This window comes from Vicugna pacos, chromosome 12 (genome assembly GCF_048564905.1).
Source record: "Vicugna pacos chromosome 12, VicPac4, whole genome shotgun sequence".
Lineage (NCBI taxonomy): Eukaryota > Metazoa > Chordata > Mammalia > Artiodactyla > Camelidae > Vicugna > Vicugna pacos.
In genome coordinates, this window is record NC_132998.1 from 39,441,838 (window position 1) to 39,453,765 (window position 11,928).

Below are 11,928 nucleotides of genomic sequence, written 5' to 3' on the forward strand. Positions count from 1 at the left end.
ATCAGTAGTGTGTGTTATGACTCTTTAGTCTCCTTTGACTAGGATCTGTTTTCTCTACCTACAATTTTCAAAACATTGACTTTTTTGAAAAATCCAGGCCGTTTGTTTTGTAAAGTGTCCTACATTCGGGATTTGATTGTTTTCTCGTAATTAGCTTCATGTTAAACTTTTTTGACAGGTTTGTTTCCTGGGTGGTATATATTCTGTTTGTTTTTATTTCAGCAAAATTTTTAATAAGTGACTTTTTTCACTTGGAGAGGTTCATGTGACCTAGGTATATCATATTTACTGTATTTCTCTGTATAATTGTTTTCCAGACTTTATATTCAATAGCAAATCAATCAGAAACTCTTGTTTTAAGGCATACGCACCCACACCTGCTCCAGGCTCTTTTCTGATGTACAACTCTGAGTTTCTGGGCACATGTGGCCAGGGGATAGTGTTAAAAGATTTAATGGAAGGTTTCATTTCTTCACTGTAATACAGAATAATCTTAGAAATATCTGTGTTCATTAAACTTCTTTGACTCTTATTTGGAGTTTTGGCTTTGCCAAATGGAAGAAATTATAATCCATTTCAACTTTGTCATATACTAGGCTTGAAACCTCTCTGGAAAGGTCATTTTACCCCCTCATTTACCAGTCAGATCTTTCAAAGTTCTCAAGAAAGAAACCTGTAATTTCTCTTTATAAAGTGTATCTTTCTAATATCAGTCTTTACCTTTAGCACATTATTTTGTTGAATCAGTAGTTACACCTTCCTGGAAAGGAGAAATTGAGAGAAAATTTGATCTTCCAGATGGAAGGTCAGTAAACCATAGCCTATGGACCAAATCTGGCCTGCTGCCTGTTTGAAAATAACTTTTTATTGGAACATAGCCATGCTCATTAATTTAATATCTTTGGTCGTTTTGCACTACAAAGACAGGCTTGAGTAGTTGCATCAGAGATGGCATGGCTCACTAAACCTAAAATACATACTATCTGGCCCTTTTCAGAAAATGTTTGCCAACCCCTATTCCAGATAATTAAAACTCTACACATTACACAGGTGGGTCTCACTTTGAGAACATTGCAAATACCCAACTTTGAAAAACAACCTAGAATTTTCTTTTCCTATTGCAAAATATCTTTTACTTTACCAGAAACTCTTTAATTTGTAGTGTACATAGTAAAAGTAATGAATACAAATTTTAGAAATGGGCACTCTGTTGTAGAAGGTAAGATATATGAGCTACTGATTAAATAGTCTCATAGTTTAGAGCTGTTGTGTTGTGTACTGCATTTTAAGCAGTAATATCCTTTCCTGCTATCAAAAAGGATTATATATTTTTTAATGGGTGATTTAGCAGGATACATAATCTTATTTTGATTTGTTACTTAAACTTAATGTTTACCTTGATAATTATTTTGTTTACTAAAATTATGATTATGATAATCACTTTGATTTTTCTTTAACATATATGCCTCATACAATATTTTCCTCTAGTTTCTTCCTCTGAATAATTTACTCTTTAAATTTTTTTTCTTGACATAGAAATTTTAGAGTTTTTCTTAATTCTAATAATTTTAGGAGCCAGTAATTATGTTGTACATAGTAGGTCTCAGTAGATTTTAAAAGACAAAATAAACAGTAAGTGTTGGATTGTCAAAAATGGAGAATTAGGGTTACTTATATTTCTGCTTAGACTAAATGCTTTGTGGTATTAAAGTAGTTTTCTATCTACCTGAAGTATTGTGCACACAGCTGTGTTTTTAATTACTCAGAATTACTACTGTACTGTGAGAATTTTACATGTAAATGGTAATAGCGATCAGAGCAAGTGTAGACTAGCTCAGTGTCATGCCTTAGATGGGAAGTGCTTTCTTATTTATGAGTAGAAAGTAAAACAAATCGGATTCAGCGGCCCCTGGTTAATCTAGGTTGTATTGTGTATTCCTAATGTGAGAACGGTTTTTTGAAAGTTGTACTGCTTCAGAGCATTTCTAAACTGTTCTTGTACTTTGCTGACCGTCATTTTAGGAAGTATTTTATTCTAGTGGAGTTAGTTACAAGGTCAGTGTCCATATGTTCTTTTATTGACTGGAGAGAACCTGGAATTAAGAGTCCAGGAACCTTGGTTCTCAGACATTCTGGCACTAATTAGTAGTGACTTCGCAAGACAACCACCCTTCCTCAGGTGCTTGGTTTCATCATTTGTAAACTGGTTGGGATAAAATATCTTGAATATCGTTTCAAACTCTGATACTCTATTATCAGATAGAAAAAAAATTCTTAGCGAAATTGAGAAGCTTTGGTTAAAAAAATAATCTAATCTAATTTCACCTACCACAGATGTGTGTGTAATTGTGTGTATACACACTCACTGCCTTCTGCCCCTCCTAGAGCTTTACTAACTCCCACATCTCTCACTTAAACCCATACCTCTCTCCTGAGCTCTGGATGTTTTCACTTGGCTGTTATGCAGCTCCCCAATTTAACATGTTCCAAAAATTGACTTATTTTTCCCTTGATTCTTCACTCCTCTTCTCCACCCAGACTGGTCAAAACAAAACAGAAATCTTAACTGTTTCTCTAGGTCTGTTAGCAATACCAGCAACCAAATCAAATAAGCAAAGACTTCAAGGTCATCTTGAGCTCACATCACCCACCAGATTTGCGGACTGGTCCTCAAATTTGTGTTCACTATGCCTACTGGCCACTGATGCCAGTGAACATAGGAGAGAAAGAACTGCTCTGAGATCTTGACTTCAGTTCCTTTGGGTAAATTCCCAGGAGTGGGAATCGGGCATAGTCAGACTCATAGAAGCAGAGAGTGAGTGTAGAATGGTGGTTACCAGGGTCTGGGGGAAGGGGGATTTGGCAGATGTTAGTCAAGGCGTACAAAGTTTCAGTTATGCAAGATGAATAGTTCTGGAGATCTAATGTGTCGCATGGTGACTACAGGTAACAGCACTGTACACTTCAGATTTACTAGAAGGGTGCAGTCCCAAGTGTTCTCACCACACACACATGCCCAAATGATAGCTGTGTGAGGGGATGGATACGTTAGCTTGTTTGCTGTGATTATTTTGCAATGTGGACAATATCAGATAGACTTGTATGCCTCAAATATATACAAGAAAAAGGTGGGCATAAACTTACCTTTTTAAAAAGAAAATTCAAATGTCCATGTGAGGAGTTTATTTTTTCCAGTATCATTGTCTTATGATTTTAGTGATTTTTTTCCTGAAATATCACTGTCAGTTCTTTTAACATAATGACATCTTCATTGCTAAACAGGATTCATTAGAATCAAAAGCAAGCACTGTATTTGACTTGATACGTAGTAGATGCTCAATTATTTGGATTTTGTCTTTTTTTTGAAGTGCTTATGACACTGGGGTTAATGAGACCTAATGTCAGTGTGTGCTGTGGTGTATTTGAGTTAATTACCCGTTAACCTCTTTTCATCCATATGGCAGACTTCTAAGAAGGAAGCTGAATTGTGGGGCTACATGTTTAAGGGTGAAAATACTGGAAAACTGTGTCTTCTTGGGAAATTTTTCACAGAAGAATCCCAGAGGGTTTTTGTTTTATTTTAAATCCGTTCTTTCCATTGAACTATAGTATATAAATTTATTTAAGTTTTAATATTATCGAGAAAAACACTAACACTTTACAGAAAAATGGCATATACTCAAATATTTATAGCTGTTTAATGGCATTTTATAGAAATTTATTTGGGTTTTGTCTTTATTTTTATTTTTTAATGAAGGGCATAGTGGGGTAGATGTGAGTTCATTGTGGCATTCAGCGTATATTTGCTTGGCTTTTTCATACTCGGTGACACCCTAATTCCTAGCATGATTAATAGTAACCCTCTGTGCTTGACTTTATTTAATTTATTTGAGTTGTTTTCAAAAATTACGTTTTTTCTTTCATTTAAAAAAATCAGCTAAAGCTTGTGTATGGTTAATTTTATGTTTGTTTTCTGTTTGATTTTGTTTTCTTAGGGGAAAAAAAATCCTATAAAATGGCTATTAAATTCTTAGCCAGTGACAATGAGATTTTCATAGTATTACTTTGAATTCTATACCTCTTAATTCTTAGAGTATGTGGTTTTGTTGTTCTGTAGTGTCCTACTAAAATATTCATTTTTTTTTACAGTGTATTGCAAGTTCCACTGCATTACATGCAAATATGATTCACTCATACCTAGCTGTTTGTGGATTCAGACTCATAAGTGAACCATTTTTAAATTAAGCTAACAACCTACTGATATCTTTCTGTGTTTTCTGATATTTACAGATTCGAGTGGTGAATGCATTTCGTAGTTCTTTATATGAAGGGTTAGAAAAACCGGAATCAAGAAGTTCAATTCACAACTTTATGACACATCCTGAGTTTAGGATAGAAGATTCAGAGCCTCATATCCCCCTTATTGATGACACTGATGCTGAAGATGATGCTCCTACAAAACGAAACTCCAGTCCTCCACCCTCTCCCAACAAAAATAACAATGCTGTTGACAGCGGAATTTACCTTACAATAGAAATGAACAAGTCTGCTACCTCTTCATCCCCAGGAAGCCCACTACATAGTTTGGAAACATCACTCTGATTGTAAGCTGAATGTTAACACACTAGCTGCATTGTAAAGAAACAAATTGAAACTGGGTCTTTTCACATATTGTGATGGACAAGATAGTATTCTTGTCTTTGGACTTCAACAGAAGACACACTTGTACGAATGTAGATTTATTTTTTTAAAAAAAAAAAAGCAAAGCTTTCTGCCAGACTGAGGGTGCTTTTTGGGGGGTGGGAGAAATGAACTGACAGATAAACAGTAACTCAGCGTAAGTTGACCTGTGGATCATCAGTAGAACCTAAGAATGGTCCTGAACAGTGATTAGCGAAGCTTTAGTTGATCTCAATCCTTGAGGGGAGAGAGGGAGGAGTAAAGCTGGGCAAGCAAGCGAAGAGCCCTGGATCATTGAATTGATGCTTTAATTTCTGCTGTTGGCTGTTAATAATTTGGATTATTTATGTTTATAAATGATACAGATCTGTTTACAAGGTTTGTAGATACTTTTTTTGTTCCTGTTCATAGATGGGAAGCTTCCTTATAACTGATGCAGAGAAAAATTAGTCCTTCAAATACTGCTGTATTTTCAGGAAAAAAAAGGGGTGTTTCTATTGAAACTGTACTAAATTTTTGCCTACAACTTACCTTGTTAAATACTGTAGATAAATTGCTAATACTGATAGCCAAATAGATAACACTAATGCTTTGTTTAAAAAAAAAAAAACCACAAAACAAAACAAAAAAACATGAGCAGTGGTGTTCTAATGAAGTTATGGCATCTGTCCTAATTAGTTTCTTAAATACATTTACTACTTAATGGTTTTGAAACAACTGTTTAATTTTTAAAATTTTTGAAAACTTGCTAATAACCTTTGTTCAGAATTTAGTAGATTGTTTAATGCAGGACATCAACTACATAATGAAAGACGCTTGAAATGCTTTTGTTATTTCAGGCAAATCAAATTAAATCAAACTATCAAACTACAAGAGAACTTTAGTCCTTTTGTTTTTGTCTAAACATGTTAGCTCAGTGATGTCTTGGTGAACTGTGAGTGAACTGTATTGATTTTTCTAATAAATCTTTAGAAACCTTCATACAGCATGAGGGCTGTTGGCATTTTGAAAAAGGTTAATAAGTAGAAGCATACATGTTTTCCTTTTGTTTTTGAAACTTGTTTGTAAACATAAATAAATATGCCCTTTTATTAAATAAATACATGGCAATGTTCTTTTAAAAACAAATTTCAGCTTCTTTACTCAGTTCTGCATATCTGGTGCATCAGTCCGTTCTCCTTAACCACAATTGGAATAAGTTTCAAGATGGTAACAGCCCCATGAAGTACCTGCTTTAATTCCTTGGTGGTAATCTAATAGAACCAGATTAAAGAAATCATTGCAATTTTACCATTTGACATATTCTTCGTAGAGTTTAGTTTGCCTAAAGTAGTCTCACAGTTTAAAAAAAAAATAATGACCACCATTGTCTCTGATACATTTGTTTTCATTCTTAAGTGGCCAAATAAATTAGGTAAAATGTGATTATATGAAAAGGTAGGAAAGGTCCTAAAAATACATATGTATATGTAGTAATTAACCATATGCTGGAATGCCCATCTCTAAGCCAGTTGGATTCATTAAATCTTTATTTCTCTTGTCTACCTTCTCCCCTTTTATCCCTCTGTCTTTACATTTTAGGAACTGGCATTGTGTTAGGGCCCAGATTTCACCAGATAAACAATCCTCAGGCTGACATAAAGTTTACGAGGACTACTACATCTGAGAGTGCTGACCCAGCGAAGAAACATTTAGTTGATGGTGCTTGATATTTTTGGTGGGTGGGGGAAAATCTTTTTCTCTCCATCAGTCCTTTGCAGTAATCCTCTGCAAGTCTTAGAAAACATTGGCTCTGTCAGCATTTGTAATTGTACATTATTCATCAGGTATTTATAGCAAATCATACTGTAAAAAGAGGTAGCATGATATGCTGGAAAGCAAACGAGGCTGGGAGTCAAGACCTGGTTTCTCGTCTCGGTTTTGCCATTAACGTGCTGCATGACCTTGGGAAAATCATTTACCCTAAATGAGGGTGGTGGACTAGACTATCTTGAAGAACCCTTTCAACTCTAAAAATTTACTCTATCAACTGGAAAGCCTATAAGGCATAGGGAATAGAGAAAAGGGAAATGTTTTCAGTTTTTTTTTTTTTTTGGTTGTGCTTAAATATGAATATAATTAACAAATGATTTAGAAGTGCATGTGCTTTGGAGGATTTGTATTGAGCTTTTACAGTATTCATTTTTCAACTCAAGGCAATGGCTTTTTACACCAACTCTAATCCATAAACGGGTCTTCTGACATCCATGAAGTAGTAGCAGGACATGCTTAGTATGTATTCTCTCTTTGAGACACTGTAATTTCTACCAGAAATTTCCAGAGCGTTATGTAAGTAGAAAAAAACTGCAGACAAGCTGTTAAAGATCTTGGATCCCATTATATAGTATGTATAGCTGAAATCAGCATCTGTAATTCAATCACTTCCTCTCTTTTATCCTCTAACCAAGAAATTGTTTAATTTTGCATCCCAAATGTTTTTAATCTTTGTATATTTTTAAAAATCCTTTTCTCCTCATCATTGCCTTTTCTGTGATTGTAAATAGACTTAACTTGCACTTTGAAGATGAGTTACTCCTTGTCATCTTATAAATATATGATATGGTAATTTTCATAACAGATGTCAGTTTTGAACCAAGAAATGGTGATTTGTTTATAAGAAAAACTGGCTTCATTTCTGTGAAACTGCTCTTTGAAAATTTCTTTCTACACGTGTCAGCCAACTGAGATACCGTGATGGTGTTGATTTCTTTCAATGATGCTTACCATCTATTTTAGCCACTGAGCCTTTTATTATTTGTCTATTTGTAAAGTTTATTTGTCTTAACTCATTTAATAAATATACTGTTTATCTGTTTCTGAATGGGGACTGAACTTTTTGAATATTTAAATTGATCTGAGCATCGTATTTTGAAATTCCTTTTTTCTACTTGAAATTTTTAAAGTCTCATGTATGAAAATTCTGTGATGTACTTAGTGTTATGGTTGTGTTACAGTGAATCAGTGTTCTAATGTGCGTGATCTTGCTCCTAGGAGGAGAGTGGCTATGTTGTCCTTACTCTCCTGCCCACTGTCTTCAGTCTTCGCAGCACAATAGATAGTTCTGCAATCCATGGGAGAGGAATGTTTTGGTTTTAGAAAAGATCAGTCTTTTCACATTAACTGTAAGAGTTTATTTTTTCATTAAATAATCCAAACTTGTCAATAGCAGTTATCTGAACTTTATGGTAACAAAATTAATCAAATTGCCCTTAGCTGATTTTTATAATAAATTATAAACATAAATTAGCATGCTTTGTAGAAATACTGAGTAAACTTTAAGTGATTATGAATACCGTATTTTGGAATTAGTAAAAATTATTCAATTAATGAGTATATATGTAAGTACCATATTTATGACAGGATATGTTTTCCATTTTATCAAATTAGATTTTGTATATGTTATGTATTTAGGATTGAATTTTGAATTAAGTCCCTTTGTAAAATTAATTGAAGAAGAAAGGGAAGTTTCTCTAAGTCTTGTTGACATTTTTCCTTCCCTGTGTCTATTGTCATGTTACAACTGCCTGCTTGCTTTCTGATGCCCAAACCCCATTTCACCTTTATCTTTTTAATTTAGTGTCACATTCATTTGTAAGTAAACAAAAAAACTTTTGTTAATTACACCACCTAACTAAGAACAATCTTTGAAAGATCCTTGAAAAGTTATCTTCTTTTTTTTAGAATCAGCTTTATAAAAATACCATAAAGAACGCTTCATGCTGTGAGGGGAGTCGTGGTTGTGTTCTTGTACTTGTCTGATCTGTACATGTCAAAAAAGAGAGGATCCTTATAATGTAGGTTCCTTTCAACAGATGGTTACTTTTGTCCTTTAAACCCTCAACTGAGAATTTATATTTATACGCTTTTTGTCTTAAGAACCACTTCTTTAACATTTTCCCTATTTGTTAGAATAATACTTCACTTACAGGTGACTATACTAAATATAGGCACGTTTTATCTGTGTTCTCTGAACTCGAAGTGTCATTATAGAACACTATAATATTAATGGTTCCAGAGTTAAGGAATTAATGGAAGAAACGTACGTATGTGCTTAGACAGTATGTCTTTGGCATAACTTTATCCTAGCCAGCACCATATCCTAGGAAAACTAGTTTCCAGATCAGTATCTCACAAATCTGGGTGTGGGGGGTTCAGTGCAGTAAGTTCCCTAGGGTTCACTTAATTAAATAAGTTACAAGGACCACATAATTTCCAAATTACTTTTCAGATAATTAAATATAAACACTGATACTTTCCTTACCTGTTAAAAAGAATCTTGTCACAACATATATTCATATATGTGGAGTACCTGATAAATGCTAAGCACTTTAGGTGGATTTTTTAAACAATAACCATGTGTACTGCTGCTGCCATTTTACATGGGGAGAAACTGAGGCTTAGAGCATTTAAGTGACTTTCTCTGGGGTCACATGGTGAGCTGCAGTTCACACTTCAGGCAGACCTTCTCAAGAGCACGAGCCGGCAGCCATTGGTTTCTACTGCGGTACTAGCATGTTGTTAGGTAACCTGAGTCAGGACCTGGTGCCTAAAAGCTTAATTTTTACGTGTTCCTTTGTTCTTTTCTGATAGCAAACGCTTCAGAGATGATCTTGAAGAACATTCATAACCTTCCTGGAGGATAACTCAAGAGACTGAGGCAAAGAATCACTGATTAAAGTGTATAATCGCTTTCCTTAAAATCAAACCTCTAGCTGAAGAGTTAAAGATAAGTTCAGTAGAATGGTGTTTTTAATAGTATACTTTGGTTAAAGGTTTTCACGGTTTAGTACTTTTAAGATAGGTATGTGTATTCTACGTTTCATAGTATTAATTTAACAGGTCATTGGTTTATTTCCTAAACAGTTTATAATGAAAATAAAATTTATCATATTAATGAGATAATAAGCATTTTTTTTCTTGAAATTTGTGAAGCTGAGGAATAGGGTATTTTACATTTTTTGAAGAATTACTTTGTCCTCCAGCTGTATTTCCCTTGGTGAAAATTCCTAATGCTTTAATATTTAGCCTAAGGGAGTGACTATTGCACATTAGACTTCAACAATTTTTAAAATAAGAAAATTGCAGCCATTATTTCACTACTGTTTTGATACCATTTTGTATTAATGTTGTTTATAAGTTGTGAATAGTCTCAGTCTGTAAAAATGAGATGCTTGCTGATTTTTATAATCGTTAAGTAACATTTATCTTAATGAAGATAAACTATTTTAAGACTCTTCCTTTTATAAGGCTGCTTTTGAAATCATAAATATTTGGTCTAAGGCATACCTTAGTGGACAGAAAACAAATGCAAAACTATTAAAATGTGAGCTCAGGGAGACCTGTGTTATCTGAGGTTAGAAACTTCAATTTAGGATGCTTTTGCTATATCTGAGATTCTATATCTTTATAACCATAAGACTGTTGTTTCAGTTGGCTTTAAATCCTCCAAGAAGGGTCACCTGTAGTGTTTTAAATCTTTCACATTCTCACTGTTACAGATTTATGGTAGGAAGTAGGTCTCAATACCTGAAGCGTGGTGGGGGAGAGAGTGAATTGTAACAGTAAAGCCACACCAAGTTTTCTGAGTCTGGGACTCAACTTCTTAAGAACACTTAAGAACTTCAGAACAACTTCTTAAGAACTTCCTGGTGTCTGTCCCCTGTCCCCTGCTCTTCAAAATGGTCCAACTGCCAACTCCTTTCATTCACTTCATCTACATCTGGTCTCCATTCATTCATTCTGCAGCTGTTGGTACCCATCATGGGAAACTCATACCCTTCTAGACTCGGGAGAACTAAGCAAGACCTTTGGTTTCAAGGAGTTTATGTTGAAGTCAGTGGGAGAGACAGACCTGTGTCAGGTGGTGGGGACGATGTTATATTACATGGTGTGGTCAGGGAAGCCATCTCAGATGAGGTGACATTTAAGCAGAGACCCGACGGAAGTGAATTCTTGGTTGTCTGGGAACTTTCCAAGGAGAGGTTCCAGTAGGTGGTGAGTTTGAGGAGCAGCAAGTGGTGCCTGAGTGGAGTGAACCCATGGGAGAGTGGCAGGAGACAGGCTGAGAGACGTGATGGGAGGCTCTGCCCCATCTTACAGGTAGAAGCCTTGGCAAGAACTTTGGCTCTCACACTGAGTGAGATGGGAAGCCAGTGGAGGGTTCTGAGTGAGCAGCAACATAATGTGACCTTGAGAAGATCATTAGCTGTTCAGAAGGGAGCGAGAGATGGGAAGTTAGGGAACTAGTTAGGAAGCAATTGCCTTTTTCAGATGCATCCCATTCCAGATTAGCTTTTTCTGCTACTTTTGTAAGCCCAAAGCTTTCTTTTAGAAGCTTCGGGTTACTAAAAAGTCCTGTGGACCCCTTATTTCTTTTATGTGTTTTACCTCTATGCTTTATCCACATAACACAAGCCTGGCATCATTTTTACAGTCAACTCACAGCTAGATATTTTCCTTATTTGCTTGAGCCTGTATGCAGTTTCCCACATGAATCACTGTACTACGTTTTCACTTGGTTATTCGGCAATGTGTTCTCGGATAGAAGGTGGTCATTTTTCAGCTGTTCAGTTGCTAATGTAGTAACTGCACCTTCTCCAAACTATTTTTTTTCTTACTCTTTACCTGCTAAGTTTATTCTTTATACTAAGCATGAGTAACTGCTGCTCTGTTGATTCCTTCCTCATCCCCCAGCCTTTCCTAGCCTACTAATTTTCCTGTTGGCTACCTCACTCCTGCTCTGTCACTGACTGAGAAGCAACATGGCTTTGCCTCCTTGGCATTTCAGTACCTTGGTGCCTAATCCTGAACGCCTTCAGCTTCCCCGTATGTTCACAATCTTGCTGGTGACCCCTCTCACACTCATCTCTTGGTTTTCCTCACTGATGCTCAAACCGACCTTTAATTTGTCCCTTACTCTTTGAAGGATCATTCCTCATTGTATTTTTTCCAAACTTCTCATATTTTTCTCAGAGCAAGGATTCAGGGTGTGGTTTGTCTGACTCTAGAGCATAACTGTCACTGTCAACCAAACCTGTACTGTGTTCACGCATTTTAACAGACATCTGCCTGACCTTGTATTTTTATTATGGGTTTTTGGTCCCAAAGAATGGGATTTCACATCTGTCTGTATTAAACTATTATGTTAGTCAACTCATATCACTTTGACTCCTAATTTTATCATCTAGTTTGTTCTTAATCCTCAGTTTA

At 35.4% G+C, this 11,928-nt stretch overlaps 1 protein-coding gene across 6 annotated transcripts in view; it reads left to right on the forward strand.

Annotated features, from left to right (window-relative positions):
• Positions 1–7,540, forward strand: part of ATP2B1 (ATPase plasma membrane Ca2+ transporting 1) — a 114,506-nt gene extending 106,966 nt beyond the window's left edge. For all 6 annotated transcript variants that reach the window (XM_072973254.1, XM_072973249.1, XM_072973252.1 and 3 more), the window contains one exon: positions 4,291–7,540. In XM_072973254.1, coding sequence (XP_072829355.1) covers positions 4,291–4,602 — 312 coding nt within the window. In that variant the 3' untranslated portion in view covers positions 4,603–7,540. The remainder of the gene's footprint in view (positions 1–4,290) is intronic.
• The last annotated feature ends 4,388 nt before the right edge of the window (positions 7,541–11,928 follow it).